Genomic DNA, 27433 nt, shown 5'->3' with positions numbered 1-27433 from the left:
AACTGCAGACCCCACAGTTTCACTCAATTTCACAAGATCACCGCAGTAACTTTGCATGTGTTCAGATGAAGCTCATTGCAATCATTCTGGATGAAAAATGCCTCAAGAGCTGCAAGCAGTTGCTAATATTTTTTCCCATGATTTTACCACGTTTATCACAGAGCCTTGGCATGCTCTTCCATGGTTTGTCCCCTAAATCTTTATGCTTTCATGTGCTTTTGTTGTGACTTCTTCGTGGTGTGTTACACTTATTTTTACCTTTGTGTGTAGTTGTAAGCTAATGAGGGATGAGGTTCATTTCAGATTTCAGTCATTGAGCAAGATGACTCTGCCAGTATTTCCTGGAATGAACGGCCTAGTGTGGAGCACCCCTAGGGACACTCTTCCTTTTCCCAGTCAGGGCACTTAGGTTTTTCAGAAGTTGCAGGTGCAGAAGAATCTCTCTTTCAGAGCCCTGCCCTGTAGTGTGTTTTGTCAGGGCCAAGGTGACCAGAGTGCTAAAACAGCTTCACACACTCAGCACTCACCTCTCCTGTTACATCTACTGTCCTTCTAACAAAGACCCCGTAGCCTGTATCTCTTACCAGCCTTATCTGCAAGGATTCACCTACAGATTTCCACAAAAGTTGATGCAATCACACAGTAATCTATGGAAATGAGTCCTTTTCTCCCCTCTGTATTGCAAAGGAGACAAGCTTAATTAAAAAAACAGAAAAGTAAGAGAGAGCACATGGTCTGCTCTAAAGTGACTCATTTTAATTCTGTAACCCTAGCTGGGTTTAGAGAAAGAGGTAGGTTTTATGTCTTTCTGAATGTTTGTGTGTGTCTTGTATTCTGTATCAGATATTTTCACAAGAAAGATTTTGCACTGAAATTTGTGTGGGGACAGGGTGTGATCTCAGGTCCCAATCCAAAATGCTGACATTTCTCTCAGAAACCATCGTCTTTGTTGAAAGTTTTAGCTTCCAACCTGGGATGAAAACATCTCTGGTTTCAACATTTTGGAGTTCACAGGACCCCCCCTCGCCCTGCTCTGCCCTGCTCTCTCTCCATCTCTTTCGCTCTCTTCACACACGCCCCCCTCAACAAAAACTCCGCCCCCCCCTCCCCAAACGAGCAAATCTCAGGTTAAGCTAACCAATGCCCCCCCCCCAACAAAAAAATTGGTTCTGCACCACTATCAAAGAACTCATCGCAGCCTCACAGTTGAGCTGAAGAAGTTTTGTCTCCTGGATTCCTGGATTTGCGGATTCCCCCATTTCTGAGTTAGTCTTCAGGCTGGAATTGAATGCCCCTGTACCTAGCGGTACCTCAAGAGCAGTGGCAGGAGTGGCTTGCTGGGATCTGGAGGTACCTGTTGCTTGTGTTATAAGTGGGGAAGCTGGGCAGTTGGATGGCAGTATCAGGAGACTGGTGAGAGCTGTGCTGTTCTGTGCGCCTCCAGCCGCAGGTGAGTGAGAACGTTCTCCTCCCGTCTGTAAACCCTGTTCCTTCCGTACCCCTTTTCTCTTGGCTCAATTTGTTTTTTTTGCTGTATTGAATTGTGTGAGGCACAGTCTTCATTTGCATACTCCACTTCACCGAGCACCTGCGCCCAGGTGTGTTAAACACCTGCAATTAAATTTCACAGGGTTTTTCCCTTCCGGAGTTTCAGAATGTCACACAGAGAGGTTGAACTTGACTCTCTAGAAAAAAAGGAAGAAAGATCCCTAACTAATACTTAAAATTAATTAATTCTAGGGATTTATAGTTTAAATCTGACATGTTTTTGGCATGTCTTCTTTTTTTTAAATCAGTTATGAAGTCATGCAAAAAGAGATGCCAGAAGATGCTTTCTCCTGTGCCAGTCTGTGGCCACAGCTTCTGCAATGATAGTGCAATGATAGTGCTAGTCCACAATAGGACATCCTGGATATATAGTACAGGAAAAGAGGAACATTAAACTGCAGGAATTGTTATGTTTGATGCTGTCCTCTCCTGAGGACACTGTGTACCTTGTGTAGAGGTCGCTGAGTGTGGTGTGGAGCTGGGGCACAGTTAAGCAACAGTGGGGTGAACAGCTCCACTCAGAAGAACTCTGAGAGATGAACACTCTGTCTTGGATCTAGTAGTTGCCGAGATTCTGCATTGCATCCCTGATAGTTTATGATACTCAGTATACAGTTTTCTGAAGCTGGCCTTAGTCCACACTGGGAGTTTAATTTGTATAAATATTGTATAGATTTTAAAATATGATTACATTGAATACCCTAATGTTTTTCCGCCACCTGTTTGATTTCACACCTGAAAACATTTTCTTTTCCCATTTGTATTTCTGTGCCTGCTCATATAATCTTTGTCTTGGATAAACCTCTGCTCCAGGAGTCACTGGTGCTGCCTGAGGTGTGCTGTGAGCCACTGATTTGGAGCCTTGGGAGAAAGTAATGTGAGCTTATTGTACTTCAGGCATAATGGAAGCTTTTTAGAAGTCAGTAACCAGTCGCTACATCAGGAAAACTGGCCTGGAGAGAAATCAGGGTATTTAGAAGACTGCTCTGTACTACCTTCCTTCCCTCCCTCTCTCTCATTATTCCTCTGTTTTTGAGTCTCACTCCTATTTTTCTTCTTTTCTTTTTTTAAATGCCTCCCAAGTTTACAAACAGCATGGAATTCTGAAAAAGTTTGGAACAAACAGGTTTGCAATAGTGTTTCAACATAGTTTATTGTTTCAGGCTGCATTTGTTATTCCAGATATACTGTATAGGAGCCAACAGTAACAGGAACACTGGTGGGGCCAATGTTGGCAGTTACTTTGATGGCTGGTTGTTTGGCAGTGTCTCTCTTTCTCTCTCCCACTAGGATGGTGAAGCAAGGAACTCCAGTCATTCTCATCCATCTTATCGTTATCCTGGCTCCAAGAGCAGGTGAGCACACAGCTGAACCTACTGGTCCAGAACACAAAGCTTCATGGTTCTGTGTAACTCCAGAGCAATGGTCTTGAAGCACACACATAAGATTATTAAACTTAAACTAGAAGACCTCATTTGATCCATCTGGCTTTTGTAGTTGCTAGTCACTAATTAATCTGAGGCTCTCATCCAAACGTTTCTTGAAAGAAGCCAGGCTATCGACGTCATCATGGCCAAGCAGCTTGTTCCATATTCCAGGTGTTTTGAATTTTCAGAAGAGCTTTTTGAATGATCACTGCAATTTACTTTGTGTTAACAGCTTGGTTGTTAATGCATCTGGGTTTCACTACTGCCATTTTGATAATTGAAGATCTGCTGTTCTTGGTACAGAACAGGGGCAATTTTTGTGACTGTGTCATGTGAAGGGTGGATATTGGGTTGCGATCAGGGAGTGAGTACTCAGATGAGACAACTGTTGAAATAATTTTCCATTCACTAAAAAAGGGAACGACAGTAAAATTAAAATAAATAAATAATCCTTACACTAATATAGCGCTTTTCTGGACACTTCCCTCAAAGTGCTCTACCACAAATGTGTAGCTTCTACCTGGATGATGCAATAGGAGTCAGAGTGCATAGATGGGGATTATTAGGACTGGTATTTTTAATGACTGCAGAGTCAGGACCTCGGTTTTACGAGTCATCTGAAGGATTTTTTTACAGTATATAATGACCCCATCACTATATTGGGGCATTAGGACCCACACAGACTGCAGGGTGAGCGCCCTGTACTGGGCCCACTAACACCTCTTCCAGCAGCAACATTAGTTTTTACCAAGAGTCTCCCATCCAGTTACTGACCGGGCTCACACCTGCTGAGCTTTACTGTGCTGCCAGTTGTGAGTTTCAGGATGATATAACTGCTAGCAAAAGGTGCAGCCCAAGGAGTATCTAAAATACCTGTTAGTTTTCCTCTTCCATTGATGGACATTTGTGAGTGAGGTTGTTGAGGCCACTTGTCATCTCTCTGTTGGAGGGTTAAATGGACTGAACAACTGCTCAGTCTAGGACTTCATTTTTAATTCCATGGTTGTTTTGGAGTGAATGAAAGGATATTCCGAAAACTTTATGAAAAGGTAATCTGATCTGATCTGATCTGATCTGTAGGAGAGGTACTCTGTAGGAGTACAGTTGCGTCCTTCTGATTGCAATGTGTCAGTCTAACTATTCCAACACGGCTTCTGAAAAGAATCCTCACTGCTAAACGAAGTAAGTAAACTCAATGACCTCGCACTGTACAGAATTCCCTGAGAGGTGACTATTTTTGATCCGTTCCCTATCCCACAGCAGCAGGGCCAGCCAGGGCTTTCTTGGATCGTGGAAAGGAGCCCCTCCAGATCACAATTTGTGCACATACTGCTATCATCTCCTCCCACCCCAACCTTTTTACTATTTAGAACAATTACATTTTCTAGTTACTTGTTACTACTTAAACTAAACTTCAACTACTAGTTACTAGTTTCCAGTTATATAATACATTCATTAACCAGCTTTGAAGAACACATAATACATTACAAACAAGAACAAGGAGTAGAAATTTTACAGAGATAATGTATTTTTACAGTGAAACGTGAATCTACTGACTCAAATAGACAACGTGTCTTGCTAGAAAATGTCCATTTGCTACTTACATGGATCGACTCAAAACTGAATGAAATACAAATGCAAAACTACAATGACTTTTAGCACATTTCTGTCCTATTGCTTATACTGAGCTTCTTTTCTCAGCGACCTATGGGTACGTCCTTTTGGAGGATGGTGTGCATTTACCATCTGCAACTACATGATTTTAATTCTAAACCATTACAATATAGTTTGTGTCGCAAGTAAAGGGCTACTTGCAACACTTTATCACATGTTGATGTAATAAAAGGTAAATAAAACATCACGGCAGTGAACACTTTCCGAAAACAAATGAACAGCATTTGCTGTAGCAGCAGCTGAAATCGTAAGGAGCCTCACTTCCTTTCTCTTTCCTTGTTTCCTCGTGTCTCTGCTCAGTCTTCTCTCAGGGCATCCTGTACCCTTTTGGCCAGGCCCACCGTGACTCTGAGACCCCTAAGATGGACGATGGCAGCTCCCCTGAGGTTCCTCTCCTCATCCAGTTCATCTTCTTCAACATGCCCTACCGCTCCATATTTGTATGTACCAGTGCTCACCTCTTTTGACTTCGTAGTCCTTTTTCTTAGGTGATGTCTTCAGCCACTCTGCTGCGGTGTTGTGCTGATGGGTTCCCCTCTGACTCTGCAGGTCAACAACAATGGGGTGATCTCCTTCAACGTGCAGGTCAGCCAGTTCACGCCCGAGGCCTTCCCCTTGACTGACAGCCGTTCCTTCATCGCCCCCTTCTGGGCTGATGTGCACAACGGCATCAGGGGAGACGTGTACTACCGCGAGACCACTGAGCCGGACATCCTGCACAGAGCGACGCAGGACATCCGCAAGTACTTCAAGAACATGGCATCCTTCACGGCCACCTGGGTCTTCATCGCCACCTGGCACCAGGTCACCTTCTATGGCGGCAGCCAGACCACGCCGGTAAAGCTCTTCCAGAACCCGAACCCTCTGCTTCATGGCCTGTCAGAGAAGTTTCCTGTGCCCACCTTTGGGAGAGGCAGAGCTGCAGCGCAGTACAGGGAAGGCATGTTGGAAAGAACAAGTTAGAGAGAGACAGGATGACCCTGGATCCTAGTTAGTCATGGTAGAGGCCCAGTAAACTACTACAGGGAGTTCTTTGTTTGCACCTGCTTATTACCTTTCCATCTCTGTTGTGTTGTGTGTCCAGTAACTTGACTTCATCTCTGGAGCACAGGTCACTCACTAGCCTGGCCGACTTAGCCCTTGTCTCCATGTCCCCACACAGGTGAACACTTTCCAAGCTGTGCTCATTTCGGATGGTGTCTTCTTTTTCGCCATGTTCAACTATGGGGATATCTCCTGGACCACTGGCACTGCCAGCGGTGGTGACCCACTCACTGGGCTGGGGGGCACAGCAGCTCAGGTAACTGGGGGCTGGTGGGCTGCTCAATTCCAAAAGCAGACAACTTTTAGGTCAGGGCTTTCCAATACTGCTCCTAGGGACGCACATATCTGCTGGGTTTCTTTTCACCTGAGCACTAAATTTAATCATTGAACCCTTAAAGGATAAGTTTAATTTAAACTAAACTTGCCTAAACTTGCAGGCTTTGTTTTACATAGAATGTCCACTTTAAGTAATAAAAAAACTTGCAAAGGATATAATCATGCAACTGGTTCAGGATTGAAGTCAAGAGCTCAGCTGCAATGAAACCCAGCAGGTGTAGGGGTGCCCAAGTCCAGGATAGGGAACCCCTGCTTTAAATGTTTAACAGCACCCACCTGTTCATTACATTGAAATCGAACATTTCATCTAATTTAAACAGTCAATACTGGTTAAGGATTCGATATTAATTAGGCAACCTGTGTTGATTGCTAATCAGAAAAAGAATATTGAAACATCAGGAGTGAATCCAAGTGTGTTTTTTCAAAAAGTCTTGTACATCATGGTACATCATCTGTCAATAACCAGATACCCATTCCTTAACAATCCTGCCATGTTCCACTCACATCTTAAAACAGATGCCAGTCCCGGTGCTCAATGTGTAGCTGTCTGTTAGTGTGTGACATTGAGACGGGCTCTCTTTCTTCCCCCTTTTATCTCATCTCCAGTCAGGCTTCAATGGCGGAGACGTCAACCACTTCTTCAACCTGCCAGGCTCCCGCTCCAACGATGTGGTCAACATTGAACAGACCACCAACGTCAACCGGCCCGGCCGCTGGCTCTTTCGCATCGACGGCGAGCAGATCGACCCGGCCAATGGTTGCAGCCTCAATGGTAGCATCACGCGTCCCTCTTGCTCTCGCTCTCTGTCTGCGCCAGTCCATGTCTCATTAGGAAATCAGCAGGAGCTTTCATTCAGTTCAATGTAGCTCAATATACACAGAAGAGCTTCGCTGGCCTGATTCCCAGTAGCAGTGCTGCCAGACAACACAATCAGTCCTTGACCGACAGACATGATCAATTATCCGTGTACAGACTGAGATACTAGTATCTCAGCACAGATATTACAGTAACCTGATATCATAGAGTTCCTTCTCAAAGCACTATGCAATGCATAAAGGTAACACTTGACTATAAAATATTTTTTTTTAAAATTACAAAGATGAAGATACAGAAGATAAAACAATCACAAAAGCAGCTCTTGAACAGAAAGTTTTCTATCCAGATTTAAATGCGCCTAATGCGACTGAGCTACCTTTGGGGTCACTCTCACCCACAGACTTCAAGTAAACACTAAACCAGATGCGCGAAGGTCAACGCAAGGGGAGTAAACAAACACTGAACACATTGCAGGACATGACATTATAGACCAGTGCAGGCGGAAAAGATTTAATCACAGCTGAAAATCAGATGCCAATTTGGACAGTTTTTCCTCTGCAAGATGTTTGCTGGCAGGACTTGCGCCGAGAGTTGCACGGTTGTTGTTGAGAAGTAAAAATACTTAAGAGAAGAAACATGTATGCTTAAACTTTGAAGATCAACTAAAATTCATTGAAGCGTCTTGGTGGTAAAAATGCAGAAATGGTTCATTCTACTGATTCTGAGTAACTGTTCTGAAGGCTGCGGCGGCTGGTGACACCCCTCTCTGTTGCGGTCTGTGGCAGGGCGGTTCTATCGGCGTGGGGAGGTTTTCTGGCTGTCGGAGCAGTGCTCTCAGAAGTGCCGCTGCCTGGACCTCGAGAATGAGATTGTGTGCCAGGAGCTGCCCTGCGGGCCGCTGCAGACCTGTGAGCTCCAGGAGGGCACGTACCACTGCCAGCCCACCCGTACCAGCACCTGCGTGGTGTTCGGCGACCCCCACTACCACACCTTCGACGGCTTCCTCTACCACTTCCAGGGCACCTGCTCCTACCTGCTGGCTAGGCCCTGTTGGGACATCCCCGGCCTGCCCTCCTTCAGCGTGGAGGCCAAGAATGAAAACCGTGTGGGCACCTCGGTTTCCTGGCTGCGCGATGTGCGGGTGGAGGTGTACGGGCACCGCGTCACGCTACCCAAGGGCAGCCTGGGCACTGTACAGGTGAGACAGCGGGCATGATGCTGCTAAACTACAGCTCACCTTTATGGCACCTTTGCTCATAAAGCAGAGCAAAGTGTAGGGAGAAATGATGGGAAGAGTAGAGGCAAACCCCTGGGGAATCACAGGGGTGCCCGAGAGGCAGATATTCTTTATCATGTGCGAAATGTCAACAATCCCACCCTGACCTGCCCCCTCCTTCCCCCTCCTTCAGGTGGACGGCCTAGTGAAAACTCTGCCCGTGCAGCTGCAGCTTGGCGCTCTGCGGGTGTACCAGTCTGGTGTGGCGGTTGCCCTGGAGACAGACTTCGGCCTGCTGGTGACCTACGATGGACAGCACTACGCCTCCATATCCCTGCCCAGCTCCTACTTCAACAACACCTGCGGCCTCTGCGGGAACTACAACGACGACCCCGCAGATGACCCCGTGCTGCCCAGTGGCGCGCTGGCAGAAAGTGTGGTGGAGCTGGGGGGGGGCTGGCAGGTGGAGGATGCAGACTGGCGCTGCTCAGATGGCTGCGCCCAGAACTGCAGCCTCTGTGATGCTGCCACCGAGTCCTTCTACTTTCGACCGGACTACTGCGGCATCATCAACAAGACGGACGGGCCCTTCCGGGACTGCCGGACCGTGGTGGACCCCACTGCCTTTGTCTACAGCTGCGTCTACGACATGTGCAGCAACCGCGACAACATCACCACTCTCTGCCAGGCAATCCAGGCCTATGCTCTGGCCTGCCAGGCCCTGGGTGTCACCATCCGCTCCTGGAGGTCCCGTACCTTCTGTGGTAAGAGCCCGCTCTCTCTGTATTGCTGACTCAAATTGAACTCATCTGCTTGTCACGCCCTCTGCAGCCAGGGGGCGCTCCTTCTCTGTCCTGTCCCTAGTTTCTGGTCTGCTGTCCTTCCTGTCCCTCTCTTTCTCTTGGGCTATATATTTCCGGGTCTTGCACTCTGTCCTGGCTCAGCATTGATGTTCGGATGTCCTGAGACCCGCCTAGCACCAGGGCGCCCCACGTCCGCTCCCTGAGGGCATAGGTTTCTATACGGCATTCCTGAACTCTTTGCACTAACGAGCCCGGGCCTTTTTCCCGTCTCGCCGCTACGCATATGGGTCTTTTTCTGCTCTCCTGCTCCCCACGGTTAGTCCCTTTGGACGTCCGTGACACTGCTCCCTGCGGAGGCAGTTCGATTGGCAGTGAAACAGCAGTCCCTGCAGGTGCTGATGCTGACAGCTAGGCTCTTGTGCCAGCAGGAAGGGCATCGCCCTGGCACTGCCTTCTCTCGCCGCGGCCTGTTTTTTGGGTCGTGAAGTCAAAGATCTTTATCGACCTTGTGTCATCTTTCACAACAGCGCTGTCCTGCCCAGAGTTCAGCCACTACCAGGTGTGCACCAGCAGCTGCCCGCCGTCCTGTTCCGACCTGACGTCCCACCTGTACTGTGCCCACCCCTGCACCGAGGGCTGCCAGTGCGGCGAGGGCTACGTGCTCAGTGGCAGCCGCTGCGTGCCGCTGCACGAGTGTGGCTGTGAGCAGGATGGACTGTACTACCCCTTGAACGAGTCCTTCTGGGCTGGGCCGGCGGGGGACTGCTCACAGCGGTGTGTGTGCGGACCCCAGGGGGAGATCTCCTGCTTCAACGACTCCTGTGGGGAAGGCGAGGTGTGCACAGCAGAGCTGGGGCGGCTGGGCTGCTACCCCCGCCGGGAGGGTGTCTGCTCTGTGGCACAGAGCCATGTGATCGCCACCTTCGACGGTGCCGCCCTCCCCTTCCCTGACGAAAATTCCTACTTTCTGCTGAAGCCATGTGGAGCTGGGGGGATCAATGTTTCCGCGCCGGAGGTAAAGATCGGGCGCCGGTTGGGGAGCAAGGGTCCATCCTGGGTCAGGCCGGTGGTGGCCAGGTTGGCAGATCTGGAGGTGCAGCTGGGAGGTACCGACTTCGATACTGTAAAGGTATGTGTCCCACTGAACAAGACCTTCCTGGGTGAAAATAAGACAGTCCAGGGCCAGTGAGGTCATCCCTAATGAGGACTTGAAAACAAATTCAAACTTAAACTTGCATGAAATCGTTTAAAAGTATTCAAAGCGGTCACAGAGCGGTCACCCGGCTCTGCTGACAGCGTCTTTTACCGCGATGCCTTGCGCAGCGCAGGAACAGCGGCGCTGAATTCAAGTGTTTGCAGAAGATCCTCGGCCACAACCGGTCTCTGTCGAATTTCAAAGTTTGTATTTGCGAAATTTCGTTCTTGACGAATTACAAGGTACAAACTCTTCATGTTCGGATTAGCGAAAATTCGTCTATGAAAGCTTGTGCTCTGATTTTCAAATTGTTTTTGTGTTTGTTTTGTAGTTGCTGTTCATCATGGGCCCTAAGGAAGAGTTTGTTTCACGTGTTTTATTTCATTCTGACTGGGGTTTTTTATTTTTCTTATCCATTTTAGCTTAATAGTCGAAAGCAGTATAAACGTCGTTCTAGCAGTTCGCTTGCAAAAAAAATCTTAATATGACATCATTAATTATTTTACAGTTATAGTTGGCTTATTTTAGTAGAACTGCGTTGTTTATGAAGCTTGCTATAATGTTCTGACGAGGATGAAGATGGCTTCTTATTCGCGTTTTTCGTTCCACCTTAAATGCGACTGCTGTGATGTTAAATCGCCTTTCGCCTGAAGATGGCTCTCTACAGTCATGTTTAAAAACGAATCCGGATGGATTACTGTGTTTATCCTCAGTAAAGGGGAATATGTAAGTAGTGACTGTCCAAATTGCATTTTTGTATGAAACACATTTCAGAAAATCAGAAAACCAGTTTTCAAAACTCACAATAACCCAAACTGTCGTGTTAGACAACGAGTAAATAAGACAAAGGCGAAACATGAATTCACTGGCACATATTGCATATTCACCACGACCTTGCCTTCTGATCATTAAAAGTCTTAAAATCTTGCATTTTGCAAGAACGTTTAATGTAGCAGTTTTAAACGGGAGGGAGGCCCATAGCAAGAGAGCAGAAAGTGCAATCACCTTTTCCCAATGTATTCTGATATGCCATGTTCAGAGGGTCATATGTAAAAAAATGGTACAGTAAAATTTCTTGTGCTTCAGGATTTTGATAGTCTGTTACATTGTCTCCCACACCCCGGTGTCAGAATTGTGAGACGTTTTTATAATCGGGGGGGGCATTGTAAAAAGGAGAAAGTGCAGTTTTTCCCAGTGCAAGTTATTGTTATTGTGAGTTTTAAAAATTGGTTTGCGATTTCTAAAAATATATTCAATACCAAAATACAATTTGGACAGTCGCTATTTATTTGGATATTCCCTTTCACTGGATGTCTACAGAATTCAATCCGGATTAGTATTGACCGAAGAGAGTCATCGACAGGCAAAAGGCGACATAATATCACTGCAGCAGCATTTAAGGTGGAAAAGGTCTGTACGGTATTATATGTTACTTAGAGTGAAGTTGTCTTCGGTTCAGAACGGGGTGGAATTTTTCCCATCAGGAATAACGTAATTTGTATTTTCGATTTAGAATCTCTCACTTTCCTAACCGATTTTCAGGAATGAATTAGGTTTGGATACTGGGGTATGAGTGTATATGTCATCAGTGTTTTGTCTGGTGAGAAGCATGGAAATGAACACCACCCTCTCCATTAACATTTCCAACTTTTGAACATTTGATTCATTGAACATTTGTGTGTTTTTCAAGAACAGAACTGCAGAGTTTAAGGTGGAATAGCTGGCTGGCTTATTAATGAGTGAGCTGTTACAGAAAAGGGCTCAAGCGCAGAAAGCAAGGTGAAGGAAAATGCAGATGCGTCTCTCAAGGAGAGCGGAGGCCTGATTCTAAGGGCTGTGTGTCACTCTGGGTGTTTTGTGCAGCTGAACGGAGATGCGGTCGTCCTGCCATATGTCCACCCCCTGGACACACTGCTGATCTACCGGGCCCCAGGCAATGCCACTGTCGTGGAGTGGAGCGGGGTGCTGGCGGTGCGCTACACCCGGCAGGGCCTGCTCAACGTCACGCTCTCCACCCTCTTCTACAATGCCACCTGCGGGCTGTGTGGGTTCTTCAACGGCAATGCCTCCGACGAGCTGCGGCTGCCCAGCGGGAAGCTGACGGACAACGCCGAGCTCTTCGCCGAGGGCTGGCGGGCCATCGCCGATGACCTGACGTGCAACGGCGACTGTGAAGACCTGTACCGTATGTGCGTGGACCTGCGGCTCTATCAGAGCCCTTGGCTGTGCGGAACGATCAATGACCCCGCTAACAGCTCTTTCCTGAGCTGCCACGCCGCCGTGAACCCCTCGCCCTTCTTCCGCAACTGCCTGTACAACATGTGCGTCCGGGAGGGCAACCGCTCGGCCCTCTGCTCCTCCTTGCAGGCGTACGCCTCTGCCTGCCACGATGCCCAGGTCAGCCTTGGACCCTGGAGGAGTGCCACCAGCTGCCGTATGTATCCGCTCTCTCTCACGAGCTCTTCTTAGCCCTGCCCATGCTGGGGACGGATTATATCACCGCTTGCATAGCACCTGATTCTTGTATCTAAATGTGACACAATAGTGCAAGAGTATATTAAATTGCAAAACTGCATTTGTTGTTAACCCTGCTATGGTAAACTGCCAGAGCATTAACATGACAGAGTATATAATGCAGTTGTACTATACAACCATATTATATAATGGCTAGTTGGGCCTCTGAGTAGGATTAACATTCTCCTCATAATCTCTCTTTGCTTTCTTTCAAAATAACCAAGCAAGCTAGATTAGCCAGACAGCCTCGTCTCATTTGCAGACTGTGAATGCATCTGTGTGGCTCCCTCACGCTGTCCTGTCCTCTGTGACCCTAGCTCTGCCCTGTCCTGAGTACAGCCACTTCGAGGAGTGCACGACCGCCTGCCCCCCCACCTGTGCCAACCTGGAGCCAGAGGGCATCTGCCCGCTGCCCTGCTCTGAGGGGTGCCAGTGTGATGAGGGCTACGCACTGAAGGACGGCCAGTGCATTCCTAAGGCAGACTGTGGCTGCCAGTACCGGGGCCTGCAGCTGTCCACTAACGAGACCTTCTGGGTGGACTGGGAGTGCCAGGAGCTCTGCTACTGTAACGGCACCGACAACACTGTCTACTGCCACAGCGCCCCCTGCAGGCCGGAGGAGTACTGCCTGGAGGACAGTGGACTATACTTCTGTCAACCACGTACTGAGGCTGTCTGTATCGCTGCTGGCTACGGCCACTTCCTCCCCTTCAGTGGTGTGGCATTTGACCTGCAGAGCAGTTGCACACTGCGGCTGGCCAACACCTTGTGTGAGAGGGAGGAAGAGCTGGGGGGGCAGGGCGTGCCGCAGTTCAGTCTCTCAGCGCGGAGCGAAGATCGGCACACAGGCCAGGCCATCTGGGTGAAGGGTTTCATCCTGGAAGTGTATAACTATGAGATTGAAGTGTCCCGCAGCTACAAGCACACTATTACGGTAAGGAAGAGCTGGGAGAGGGGTTAGGACTTGGGTACAGTCCAGCAGATCAGGCCCATCGCCTTTTAATCCTTCATTCCTAAAAATTAGAACTCTTACCAAGGTCAAACAGTAAATTTACCAGTAAATTACGTAATAACCAGTAATTTAAGGTCAAACTCTGAGTTACAAATAAACTAGAAAATAATTAAGAGGTCTGTTAAAGGAAAGTCCTTCTGCTTTCTCCTGCTTCTTCTACAGTCTTCTGCTTCACCTTGTGTTTCTGTGGTAGGTTGTGAAAGGGACAGCACCACTGGCTTTCAAAGAAGATGCTCAGATGTGGAAGGCCTTAGTTCTGTCCACAGTCAGAGCTGTTTTCCTCTAAGTAAAATAATCTTATTATCCTTTCTCAGGTGAACAATGAGCGCTTGTATCTGCCCCTCAAGCTGGGCCCGGGAAAGGTCAACATTTTTACCTTTGGATTGCAGCTGGTGGTGGAGACGGACTTTGGGCTGAAGGTGGCCTACGACTGGAAGACCTCCCTGTCCTTGACCCTGCCACGTGACCTCTATAACGCCACCTGCGGCCTGTGCCAGGGTTTACCCCCTGGGCCACCAACGCTCAGTGCGAATGACTGGGGCATGGCGTGGGCAGAGCGGGACACATTCTGCAGGGTGGGCTGTGGAGATGCGTGCCCCCGGTGTGCCCACCGAGAGGGAGGGGCGGCAGGCGACAGCGGGCTGGCGGACAATGGCGGAAACAACAATGGCAATAACAACAATGGCAATAACTACCACAACAACGGCGGCAACAACAACAACAATGCCCTCTACCTTGGGGAGCCTGTCAATGGCTACCTGGACCCTGAGGCCATGAGGCTTTGCAGCCTGATCCCTGACCGCAATGGGGCATTCTTCCGCTGTCACAGTAAGGTAGCGCCAGGGTACTTCTACCAAAACTGCCTGCAGGACAGCTGCATCGACCAGGGTGCACTGGACACCGTCTGCAACTGGTTGCAGATCTACGCCAGCATATGTCAGACACAGGGCATCCCTGTGATAGGCTGGAGGAATAACACACCATGTGGTGAGTTGTTCTCTCGTCTCCGTGCTGCCCTCTCCTCACCCCATTCTCAACTTCCTGGATCGTGGCTTTCTGTGTTTAGTTGTGGTCGGTGTGAAAACATTCATTCCAAAATGGATCAGAACGCACAGGAGCCCCGTAGACAGTCGTAGCTGCAGTGGTATGTTGTGTCCCTAGTAGGGTCAGATTCCCAACTGAAAAGGCTTTGCAGTTCTCCCTTTACGAGCAACAGCAAACAAGAAGAAGTGAAAGAATGGTGTGTGTCAGGGCTCTGCGGGAGCAGGAGAGCTGGTCAGTGTCTTTGAGTTTTCTTTGTTCTTGCCCAGCTCTTAGCTGCCCAGCCAACAGCCACTATGAGAGCTGTATGGCTGTGTGTCAGCCTCAGTGCGCCCCTGCACGAGGACCACGGGACTGCAACCATTACTGCGTGGAGGGCTGTCAGTGTGACCAGGGCTTCGTCATCAACGGCAAGAGCTGCATCCTGTCCCAGAACTGTGGCTGCTACACAGATGGCAAGTACTACGAGGTGAGAGTGTTTGTTACTCTCCCATGTGCTTGTTTCTTTCCCTCCCGTGTGAGGTCCTGCGAGGTGAGAGATACTGAGAGAGTAGCTACCCACAAGACCCATCCCTGTCTCTGCTGCATGCTCCCTCGGTTTCTCCACATTCTCTTTCCTTCTCCTTCCCGTCCCTCAGCCCAAGCAGCTGTTCTGGAACGGCGACTGCACCAAGCGGTGCCAGTGCATCGGGCGCAACCTGATTCAGTGTGACCCGCGGAGGTGCAAGTCAGAGGAGGAGTGTGCCCTGCGGCACGGGGTGAGGGGCTGCTTCCCGCGGCGCAGCCAGCACTGCATCGCCTCGGGGGGCGGGGTCTTCCGCACCTTCGACGGCGCTTCACTGCGCCTGCCCGCCTCCTGCTCCTTTGTCTTGTCCACCATCTGCCACAAGCTGCCCGAGCTCTCCTTCCAGCTCATCGCCAACTTTGACAAGTGGAGCATGCCCAACCTCACCACCATCTCCCACGTCTACCTCTACATCAATGAAGAGAACATCCTCATCTCAGGCAACACTGTGAAGGTTCGTGGGCGGCATGAGGCAGTACTTGTCTCCGTGGTTTCTCCATAATGCCAGTGCCACCTAGTCATCCTGCTTCTGCTGCTGCCTTTGCTGTTATTGCCACTGCTGCTCCCAGTGATGATAACCTCACTGGTGCTATTGATCCTAGTAACAGTAATGAATATTGGTAATAGCAATAGTAAATCACCCTCTGGAGTAGGAGAATTGTGTCAGATCTTCTTGTTCATTGTGCATCAGAGAAGAGAGCTGTTCCAGAGCCTTGCTTAGAATTGCTCAGGAGCAAGCATAGGATGATAATACTAATAATAATAATAATAATAATAATAACAATAATAATAAATACTTTTAATTATAAAGGTCAATTTCTATTTATAAAGTACCTTTCCAAACTGAAGGACTCTGTACATCATGAATAAAGAAAAAGACAAGAAAATTATCATAAAAGTAAATGGAAAAAAAAAACAAGAGCACACAGGTTTTTTTCAAGTTGACTGCACACAATCAGATGTAGGCTTTGGTAAAAAGATCGGTTTTAAGTTTAGATTTGAAGAGAGGAAAAGAAGCTGGCTCCCGTAAAGTCTGAGTAAGGTCATTCCACAGCACTGGAGCAGCAACAGAGAGGGCATGGTCACCAAATTGTCTGAATCAGGCACTCAGCATCAGACATTGATAAAAATTGCCTAATGCGGGCAATATTTCTAAGGTGAAAGAAAGAGACCTTAATCATATTTTTCACATGTGGGTCAAAGAACAGGAGAGGATCAGTCCCAGATTCCTGACTATGGCTGATGCGTGGATGGGAAAAACCATCCACCATTGCTGTAAAACTCTTTATCCAGAAGTTTATCCAGCTAAGTTTTGCTGCCCACCAGTAAAATTTCTTCTTTGCCACTATTTAGCTTTAGGGAATTTGATGTCAACCAGAGTTTGATGTCATGCAAACAAGAGATACGTGACGGGGGAGACCAGAGGGGAAAGGAGATTTTACATCAATCTGAGGACTATAGCCCCTGAATTGGAGACAATACGTAGGTTGTTCATAACCCTGATAAGAGCTGTCTCAGTGCTATGATTTGAGTGGACACCAGACTTAAAAAGCTCAAACAAGTCATCAGCTATCATATGTGCCTATAGTTGATATGCAACCACATGCTCTAAAACTTTCGGTACAAATGGTAAATTAGAGATTGGTCTGTAGTTATTCATTATATCAGAGTTCAAGCATAGAGGTCTGGGGTGGCGGAGAGAGCAGAGTTTTCAGGGGGTTTAGTGATCTTATTGATGAGAGCGCTTTATGATTTCCTAGTCCTGAGCTAATTGTATAAGAGATATAGGAGGAGCTGGCAGTAGCTAGAGGAAGCTCTGTAGACTTGTAGGTGTTTGTTATAAGCCCGAAGTTCAGGTGTTGTACCATTGAGAGGAACGCTTGAAGGAAACTGTACCATTGAGAGGAACGCTTGAAGGAAACTGAGTGAGTTCATCCAAAGTACTAGTCAATGCAGTGTTTAGATTATTGACAAGGTCAGCTATTGTAGTTGACCAGTTTTGTCAAAGGGGACATGAATGTTAAAATCACCAGGCATTAAGACTGGAAAGGTCATACTGCTTAGTGTTGTCAGCAGTGCTGATACAAAGACAGAGCAGGAATTAGGAGGACGATAAACGGTTATAATCAACACTGGAGTTTAAGGGCAAGGTATTCAAAGGAGGTGACAGAGTAAATAGAGAGCTCCTTGATATAATTATCTTCCCTGTAAACTACAACCAACATAAGCAAACATAAGCAAAACCTGGAGGGATAGTTTGATTTAATAAAATAAATTAATTTGGTTGTTGCCAGGCTTCAGTCATGCACAGAATGTCAATGCATCTATCAGTCGTTTGATTTAGAGAGCAGTTGTTTATGAGTGCAAATTTAATGTCATGTTGATTTGCTGGAGCGAAAGAGGATTCCTCAGACAACACAGCAGCCATAGGTACGAACAGTAACGCAATGGTGTTTATTCAGTAATGAAGGAGCAGCTTGCCATTTCTGTGGTTATGCCAATCCAACCAGATGCTTGGAGTACAGCCAAGCGTCACAGATTGTATAAGCCGCCCCCCTGCCCCCTGGTCACCTCTGTGCAGGTGCCTTGGACAAATGATACAACCTAGATCCCTGAGCTAACGGAGGGCCGAAGGAAAGGTATAGGCACGCAGGGCAACGCAGGAGCTCAGAAATGGAGTGCTTCAGTTCGGCCATGGTATGTGTGGAGGCATTGTGTCAACGTTGCAGAGCAGGTTAGTAGGTGTTGTCCTTAGTAGCGGAAGAATAGGCGACAGGGAAACTCTTCAGCAGCTTGTAGCAAGTTAGAATAACCAGATGCAGTAGACAGGACCCAACAAGACAAATAAAACAAATAGATTAAACAGACATGTGTATGTATCTAAAAAATTAAGAAATGAAAAAAAAAACAGCAAAAATAAAATGGTAGAAAAGCAGGAGCCAAAAAGCACTCAGTGTACTCTCAGACCGGAACTGGAAAAGGGTTAGACAAGGAAATAAGTGCAGAATGGCCAAGGCTGCGTTCAGAGGATTAAAAGCAGTGGGTAGATCAGGTGGGAGGTGCTGTCTGATGATGGTAATTCACCTTTGTGCTGCCTCATGCAGGTGAACGGGACACCGGTGTCGGTGCCCTTCGTCACGGGGCTGATGACCAGGGTGTCCAGCTCCGAGGGCTTTCTGGTGATTGATACTGTGCAGGACATCCAGGTGCGTTACAACCGCTTCAATACACTGCGGATCAGCATGGGACCCCGGCTGCAGAACAAGGTTTGTGGTCTGTGTGGCAACTACAATGGCGATCCCACAGATGACTACATCACATCCCGAGGCAAGCCTGCTGTCAGTGCCATGGAGCTGGCCCAGAGCTGGAAAACCAATGGCATGCAGAACAGGTGAGCTTTTCTGTGCCCTGCTCTTTTTTCCTGTGCATGTGGGATGTGTTGCAATGGGAAATTCATTGGAAAGAGTAGCTGCAGTTGACAAAAGAAAAATGGTCAACCCTGGAGGAGACTGAAAATAGAAGGAGATACAAGTGCTTCTCTGAGATCTGCTTGGCTAACCTTCTAACCTCTGTGAGGGCACCGGCTGACGCATCTGCTTTCTCCCAGTTGTGATGAGACCCAGTACGTGGCACTGGCCCAGTCATGTGACAACACTGCCATTGCGGCGCTTCAGGGGGAGGATGGCTGCCTGAAGCTCACCCAGATGAAGGGCTTCTTCCAGCCCTGCCACGGCCTGTTGGACCCTCAGCCCTTTTTTGAGTCGTGCTACCTGGATGGCTGCTACAACCAGCAGAAGGCCCAGGTCTGCGGGTCACTCGCTGCCTACGCTGAGGCCTGCCGCTCCTTTGGGACGCTTAGCACCAAGTGGATAACCCAGGAGAACTGCTGTAAGGGGAGAGTGCCACCTGGTGGCAAAGGGGAGAAGGTGTCGGGAGGGGAGGGACTCTTCATGCTTTATAAACGCTCTTGGGGCGTACTAAGCTCTTTAACACACTTAATAGGGAGCAAGCAAACTCTAAGACCACAGTGTGTGTGTATTTATCAGTGTAGGAAATGGTAATGCCTTGAGGGACATGCGTAGGAAAAGGGGTCACAGTTTTCACTTGTGTGTCACATTAGAACTACTATCATAAGATAAAACATGCCCAATCTTGGCGTGGGTGTTTGGCATTAAGGTCAGTTGGTCATGGGACTAATAGGCAGTCTGGGACTAATAGGTTGCTGATGAGACAGTATTAAATGGGGTCTGTTTTCCCATTTTGTGTTAAGAGCTAATCGTTAAATTGTGAGATCAGTAATTGCAAGATATTGTTAAATGTGACAAGACCAGGAGAAAATAATTACAAGGTCACAGTAACATCACTGTCATCTGCTACTTCGGCTCGACTTGATGGTGGTGAAGCTGATGGGGTGTGTGGGTGTGTCTTTAGCAGAATGGATCTATGACCCCTGCGTGGAGGAGGTCTGCACGAACAACACCTGCGAGCAGGAGAATGGGGGAGACCTGTGTGGGTGTCCAGAGCTTCAGGACAGTGGAAATGGTGAGGAAGCAGGAGGAAGAGGAGGAGGAGGGCAGAGACAGGACATGAGGCTAGAAACTCCACCTTCTCCTTTTGGGGAAGTGGACTTTATCCTTAGTCAGAACACGTATAGAAATTCAAACAAAAAGCCAAATCCAGCATTTTACTGTCACAAAGATTCCTTCATTGTGTCTAAACTGTCTGATTGAAATGGAAAGCTGATTTAGTTTCTCAGTATGTGATCTACATGATGTAAATGAGCTTGATTGCTGAGCTCACGTTGCTGTGAAAGTAAATTAAGACAGAAGTGTTAGGAGAGATGAGAGGGGTTTTGGGAAGAGCTAAGTGTAGAGACACCAGAGGGCCTGGTCAGGTCACTTTGGGTCACAAGCTGTGTGGTCTGCAGGAGACGATGACATCATCCAAGCAGAGGTCATGTGCAAACACTCCCAGATGGAGGTGTTCATCTCCAAGTGCAAACTTTTCCAGCTGGGCTTTGAGAGGGAGGATGTGCGTATCAATGACCAGCACTGCTCTGGCATCGAGGGCGAGGACTTCATTTCCTTCCAGATCAACAACACCAAGGGGCACTGTGGCTCCATTGTGCAGGTACAGCACCCCTCTCCATACAAAGCAAATCAACACTCTCCACTGTGCTGCACTTTCTCTGGTACATTGTCATTCAGGACTTTGAGGAGAAAACTTTGTTTTAAGAGCAGATCTGATTTATTTTACTGCCAATTAATTGAATACCAAGTAAAGATGGATTCATTGTGTTGCCCTGCTTTAAATGTGCTTGCAGTCCAATGGCACTCACATTATGTACAAGAACACGGTGTGGATTGAGAGTGTGAACAACACAGGGAACCTCATCACCAGGGACAAGACCATCAATGTGGAGTTCTCCTGTGCCTACGAGCTGGACATCAAGATCTCGCTGGAGACAGTTGTGAAACCCATGCTCAGGTGAGATCTCTGCTGTCTCTCAAGTCACACCTGGGTCTCATTTCTACAGCTGCACTGTGGCATTCTGGGACATGAGCCCAAGCAGGGGATAGAGCAGTATGAATACGTGTGTGGATAAGTGTGGTAGAGCAGAGTAGAGTAGGGTGATATCATGGTAAGGCATAGAGGCTTGTGGGAGCCAAGAGGCTCTGAGTGTTCTCAGGGACAGAGATTAGTCTGGTTATAAAGGAAAGAGTCAGGGATTACTGACTCAAGGTGACTCTGCCCTGAGCACTGAAAACAACAAACTGACATACAAGACAGTGTCCTTCTCAATTATCCTCCCCCTCTCTTCTCTCTTCTCTGTTCTCTCTCCAGTGTGATCAACCTCACCTTGCCCACTCAGGAGGGCAGCTTCATTACCAAGATGGCTCTCTACAAGAATGCTTCTTACCGGCAACCATACCGTGAGGGGGAGGTGGTGCTTAGCACGCGGGATGTCCTGTATGTGGGCGTGTTCGTGGAAGGGGCCGACCAGCACCAGCTCATCCTCATCGTCAACATGTGCTGGGCCACGCCGTCTCGGCACAGCAGTGACCGGCTGCGCTACATCATCATAGAGAGGGGGTAGCTGTCACCACACGCACGCTCGGAGCTCTGCACCGAATTTAAAACGTACTCCATACTCAGTGCTATATCATCTCTTCACTATTCTAGACACAGACCTAGAAAAGAATATTACACAGATCCACACCCCATGCTGTTTATACCCCTGATTTTTCCTCTACAGCAGGGGTCCCCTGTCCTAGCCTTCAAGAGCTACAATGCAGCAGAGTATTTGGAGAATATGTGCATATAACTTCCTGAGGACAAGGGGTTCTTCAATCCCTTTCTTACAGACTTAGGAAGTGTTCAAATACCTTCTGCATTGTGACCCTCATGCCCTGGACTCCAGGTTGCTACATGAAGGCAGTGGATCCAGGCAGAGAGAGTCCAGAGGTTTCCTGGAAAAGCAAATCAAACCTACAGCCATGGCTAGCTGTACTATCATGAAAACATGTATCCTGACTGATTACCGACGACAAGCTCCTTTACAGCACTTCCTGTGCAGGGGTGCCAGGTGACATTGCAGGTTTGTGGTGGAGGGAATTTGAACAGGAGTGAAAGAATGCTGGTTATGACAACATGTGCTATTCTCAGGTGCCCCAACATAAAAGACAACACCATTGGAATGGAGGAGAATGGGATGTCTCTCACCTGCCGTTTCCATGTCACTGTGTTTAAGTTCATTGGCGACTATGATGAGGTGCACCTGCACTGCGATGTCTCGCTGTGCGACTCTGAGAGACATGCCTGCAAAGTGGTGAGCCCTCCTCTGTTCTGCGGGAACACGTTACTTGTTGCCTCCTTCCTGTTGAAAGAACAGTGATGTTCCCATCACAGATTGCTGAACCTGGTTCACCATCCTGGTTTCTTGCAGATTCATAAAGCTACAGTAATCCCTCAACTTTGGATTTAACGGACTTTATCTGCTAAAGGGGAATTATGTCTGTAAAATAGCAATATTCTCTGCAATAGCAATAATGAAAAGCAGAAATAATAGAATTAAGTTTTGATTTTGGGTTGAAAAAAAACAATTTGTGATTAACAAGCATTAGGCAATAACTTTCACTCCTCCCCCCCATTTGTCTGTTAAACCAAGATGTTGTAGGTTTTCAAGTCCTGTTCTTTAGGTCCTCTAACTATAGGAAGACACCATCTATAAGGTCACAAACTCTTTAGCACCGCACTATTCAAAAACATAGTATCCTCACCTCACCGTGGAGTGTGACACCATCATCCTGTGCTTTTGTGCAGAACTGTCCGCATGGTTCCAGAATGTACTCTGACCTTGGCAGCCAGCACAGGGAGCAGATTCTGACTGTGGGCCCTATTCGGAGGAGAGGTGAGAAAGGAACTCTTACACTGTTCTCACATCTCTCACACAGTCCTGGGCTGTAATATGGTGCTACACAGCTAGATATAATCTAAAATAAGTTAATTCTTTATGACATTTTAACAATCGCCAGAATAAGTACATGTCAGTCAGCCTTGAAGTGCTTTCTTACACTATAGGGTTTCTGTAATTAAGGATTGTTAATAAAATGCAACACTATATGTTGGTGAATTACTCTGTTTCACACACAGGGGGGCAATAACAGGCCAAAGTAACCCAGAGACAGGAGGCTAATGGCCTGTGGCTTCTTCCCTGCAGAGTCGGACTGGTGTGAGGAAAACAATGGTGGCTGCGAGCAGATTTGCACCAGTCAGTTCGCTGGGCCAGTGTGCAGCTGTGTGACGGGGACACTGCAGCAGGACGGGAAAAGTTGTCTGGGTGAGTATGACCCTGTGTGAGCACGTAATGACTGGAACGTCCAGCAGCAGGAGGGCACGTCTGACTACCATGTAGGTTCTTGGTGCAGGTGTCACAGATAGGTGACCCCTTCAGACAAGCCTTATTCCTGCTTTATACTAGACATTATAAAGCCTCTTACTTTTCTTGCCACTGGTTCTATTTACTTTCCACTAGTGCATCCACAGACCAGACTAGTTATCATGTGTAATATCCAATTTATTGCAATCTATCGTTCTTCCCATCACACAAAGGTAGCCTCATAACACAATTTAAATAGTTCTATACATAAAAAATAAGACATCACGTCCACCAGAGGCACTTACTGTTCAAACAGTTAAAAATCCTCATGGGACTCTGTTACCAAACAAAAAAGTAAAGGAATGAAACTCAGTGTAGTCCTTCAGCTCTTTGGCAACTTGGCCTTCCCAAACAATGTATTTCCTTTACGCTTCACCCCTATCTTAATTTCTCTGAGCCCCATGTCGGGTAGGTGAGGAGGAAGATGATGCCGTGACCTCCTGCTGCTTCTCCATGTAGAATCCCATGTGTCAGCGCCTTCACCTGGGTCTGATGCTGTAGTCTCTTTCTCCAGCCTTGTTTGCTCTGACATCCTGACGGGCTTTTTATGACTCTTCCCCTGGGTGAAGGAAGTTTTCAGTGCTCCTTTAGGAAGTGACTGTCCAAACATGGCCAGTATGGCCAACTGTGCTGATGCATTGTTCCATCTTATCCCGTTCTCAGGCCCACATCTGAACTGGGTCCTCTCAAACCTGTTTGGCAACCCCACGTGACCTCTTGAATAGTGTGGTAATTGCACAGTGTCTGTGTTCAGATTGCCTTTGGTCTTGATTTTCTTTGAATTATTGATTTTACGGTTTGAGGCAGGAATTCAAAGAATGGGGCATTCAGGTGTCACTGACATATCAATGCAATTGACATCCACATAGCCCCTGGCACCTGGCGCCCAACACCCATTCTTTCCAGTCTTGCAAAGTGACACAAGACTGTGAATCTGGACTCACAGCAGTCTCAGGCAGCACTCCAGCTGCTCAGACCACAGAGCTCAAATGAGTGTTGCAGTAAAGCCTCAGTTCTCTGGAAATTGTCATGTGCTTCTCAATTTATATTGTGACAAATGGGGTGTTCTGAAAATTTGAAATATCAGTAACTGACTTGGCAAATTAGTCAATAAAAAAACAAATATACATAACCCCTATCTTATAAGTGATTTCTACCAGAATACACCCAAACAGTTGATATAGACAGAGGCACTGGAATTGTCTGTTTCTGGAGTGTTGATTGACACTTAATCATTTACCCACATTTAAATAAACTAAGATAAACCAAAGTAAACTTTGATTGCTTTGAACCCAGACTTTGGTCCCCCAACATCTCAGCAGACACCTCCCTCTGCTTGAAGCTGGAAATGTTTGCTCTACCAGGTGTTACACTCTTTATACAGAGCCTTAGATACCTCTGTTGTCACTTACCTCAACTTGTAACAGTATTGATAGTTTATATTTTTGCTACCTTCATAAAGTGCTGCATTTGTTTACTTTAGGTGTCATCTGCTTGGTGTTATATCAATTTTTGAATCCTAATCATTTTGAACTTCATTTTCGACTTCTGCAATGTTTGCTAATGCTACTGCTTCGGTGTCCTATTTGAACGTGACTAGATTTGTGCCATGATATTGAGCTTTTAATGTGTATTAGGATGAGCAGTGAGCTTAAATGCATCAGGTCAGTGATGAAGCCCTGTTACTAATTGATCATTAACAAGGACTTCCCTTTTCCTCCTCAAAGCTTCAAATTCCTGTGGTGACCTTCGACCCCTGGTATTCATCCTTATCACCAGTGCTGTGAGCAGCTGGCTGCTGGTTAACACACAGACCTGCGCCTCCTAACCAGAAAAGAATGGGGAGAGTGTGAGAGAAGGGAAAGGGGAGACCCATAGGGTACTGCCTGCCTTATATAAAGACATTGTCCTGCTGTTCTTTCACAGCTGCCTTCACAGCAATAAACACAGCCTTAACCCGAAATGCTCTATTACAACACTGCCTGAAAGAGGAAGAAGCCCTGAACTTTGCTGAATCAGTCTGCCACAAATCAAGTACAACTACTACACCTGAGGAATACTGTCGCTATTACCAAAAATGTCAAGAGGAAAGGGGCACACTACTCTTTAGTATTTCTGCAATAAACCATTTATAGTGCTATCATCTAGTGAGGCATGGATCATGGTTCCTGGTCCAGTTCTTGTTGTTGGTCTGCACAAGTCTGTCCGTTTTCATTGGGCCAAATTAGTGGGTTGTGGTCAAATTGATCTCTATTGTTCTACAGTTGTAGATGTAAGTATTGGTACCCTTTATCTGAAACAAGATGCATTTACAAAACTTATACAATAAGGGTAATTAATGATTTGACATTACTTTGTCAATGGTACGTCATCAAAGATTTATCAAACGTTTCTTCATCCTAGCAGCTAGTAATTAAGAAGCTATAGTTAATTAATTTAAGATACAGGGTGTCAATACTTCGGACAGTAAATGTCTGTGTTCTGTAGGGTTTGTGCAAGTGCTGACTTTGCTTTCTGGTAGTTTATTCTTCTCACAGGAAAAGGCTCCACAATGTTGATTTTACTGATGGAAAAATTAAAAGAGGTGTACCTGAGAACAGAAACTTATTCTTGTGAATTAAATGGCTTCCCCATGAATAAAAAGACATTTCATTTCCTGAACTTCAATTCCTGTAGAGTGCCTGTGAATGATTGGAGAATGCAACCTTCCACACACAAGTGCACCCACCTGTGTTTCAAAAAGAAGGAAGTAGAAGAAAGAAAAGACTACCTTCAGAGACTGACTGCAGACCTGGGGAGACTCCATGACCCCTGTTCTGTAGAGCAGAACCAGGTCTGCAGTCAGTGCTCTAACTGAAGACGGCGCAGACGGGGAACGCTACTGTCCTGCAAGCTCCCGTTCATTTCTTTCCTTCACATGGTCTTTTGTACTGCTAACTGCACATGTTGTTTGCTCGGTGATTAGATATGACTGACAAATACTTACAGACATAAGATTGACTATTGGCACAGTTAAATTTATACCAATATTAACTGTGGACTATCTGGACTGTGGTGTCTCACCTGTACTTGTACTGGGGAGAAGACGGCGTCGTAGGAAGAGGGGTAAACGGGCAGGCGTTCTGGTAAGATTGAGGCGGCGCGGCACTCTCTATACTTTGTGTGCACCATCTCTTTTCTACAATCATCATCTTTTGTCTGATGGACCATCACTATTTTATATTCTTCAGTCTCTCTATTCTAAAACCCTCAGTCTCACTTGACTCTAATGGGATGTTCCTTTTCTATACAGGAGCATCACAGCTCCCTTCCGCTCACCAGACAACACACTAATGCTCCTGGCACCCGGCCGAGTCTCTGCCTGACCTGTAGATCAGCCGGTTGCTCAGAAGACATGCTTATGATAAAGATCAGTTCCACCCTTGCATAATTTACCACATTGCATACCTCATTAGCAGCAGAATATTTTAGACCAGTCCTTGCATCATTTCTCAGTCTTAGAGTTTCTGGCTCTAGTCTTGGTGTTCTTGGTTTTGCTGTTACATCTGTGCTTTGACCCTGCTTCCTTTGACCTAGTTTTGGATTCTTCTGTGTGCTTTGCTCCAAGTTATAAACTTGGCTTGCTTACTTTGACTTTGCTTTTGGAAAGTGTGCTTTCCCCCCCTGTCCCTTTTTAGTCCTGAATTTTGCTTACTTTACCGACTACGGTTTAGGAAAGGGCTTTTCCGTCTGCCTGCTCATGCCAGCTCACTTTACTTTCCTGCACCTGGGCTCTTCACACCACCTGGGGTTGTTGCTATCATTCAGGTAAGAGCAGAGATACTACACCAACACTGTAAATGCAGTAGGATGCAAATACTTACCGGTAGATATATCCACTTTGAAATTAATGCTGAATTCTGTACTTTAAATAACTTTCTTACGATAATTGTTCAGTTTAATAATCAGGCAATTAAGTTTCTAATTAGGCTCATGATATTAGACTTCACCGACTTGCATTACCACAGTGTTTTTGTGAAATGTATGGAACACATTTATTCTTTACTTACCAAAATATCATATATTGAAAAGAAATGTTGTAGAAAAAGCAGTAAAACATTTTACATAACTCACTGTGAATGTCTATAATATAGCTAATGCAGTACTCGACTCTGAAATTATTGGCACCCTTTGATAAATATGAAGAAGTCATAATAAAATAAACCACATACATAAAGACAGATATTTAATACTTATATGTTAGGGGAGTACTTGTCCTTTTTTTCTAAAAACATTTTGTTTCATTTCAAGTTTAAATTGTAA

At 46.7% G+C, this 27433-nt stretch overlaps 1 protein-coding gene across 2 annotated transcripts; it reads left to right on the top strand.

The window, feature by feature from the left end:
- The first annotated feature begins 1119 nt into the window (after window positions 1-1119).
- tecta (tectorin alpha) lies at window positions 1120-25798 on the top strand. 2 transcript variants are annotated; one of them, XM_015337320.2, is made up of 23 exons: window positions 1130-2903; window positions 4950-5089; window positions 5199-5486; window positions 5812-5949; window positions 6636-6801; window positions 7632-8044; window positions 8256-8826; window positions 9393-9994; window positions 11924-12494; window positions 12892-13508; window positions 13901-14573; window positions 14897-15096; window positions 15266-15646; window positions 18297-18583; window positions 18800-19080; window positions 19624-19734; window positions 20120-20322; window positions 20516-20679; window positions 21037-21285; window positions 21859-22021; window positions 22516-22603; window positions 22913-23032; window positions 24859-25798. In XM_015337320.2, the coding sequence occupies exons 1-23, from the start codon at window positions 2777-2779 to the stop codon at window positions 24957-24959; spliced, it is 6654 nt and encodes a 2217-aa protein (XP_015192806.2). In that variant the 5' UTR covers window positions 1130-2776; the 3' UTR covers window positions 24960-25798. The 2 variants fall into 2 exon arrangements, with proteins under 2 accessions (XP_015192807.2, XP_015192806.2); XM_015337321.2 differs by lacking the exons at window positions 20120-20322; window positions 20516-20679; window positions 21037-21285; ... (2 more) ...; window positions 22913-23032; window positions 24859-25798 and having other exon boundaries at window positions 1120-2903; window positions 19627-19713.
- The last annotated feature ends 1635 nt before the right edge of the window (window positions 25799-27433 follow it).

This window comes from Lepisosteus oculatus, chromosome 23 (genome assembly GCF_040954835.1).
Source record: "Lepisosteus oculatus isolate fLepOcu1 chromosome 23, fLepOcu1.hap2, whole genome shotgun sequence".
Taxonomy (NCBI): Eukaryota; Metazoa; Chordata; class Actinopteri; order Semionotiformes; family Lepisosteidae; genus Lepisosteus; species Lepisosteus oculatus.
The sequence above is the reverse complement of the archived record's forward strand: the minus strand, read 5'-3'. Positions and strand labels throughout refer to the sequence as shown.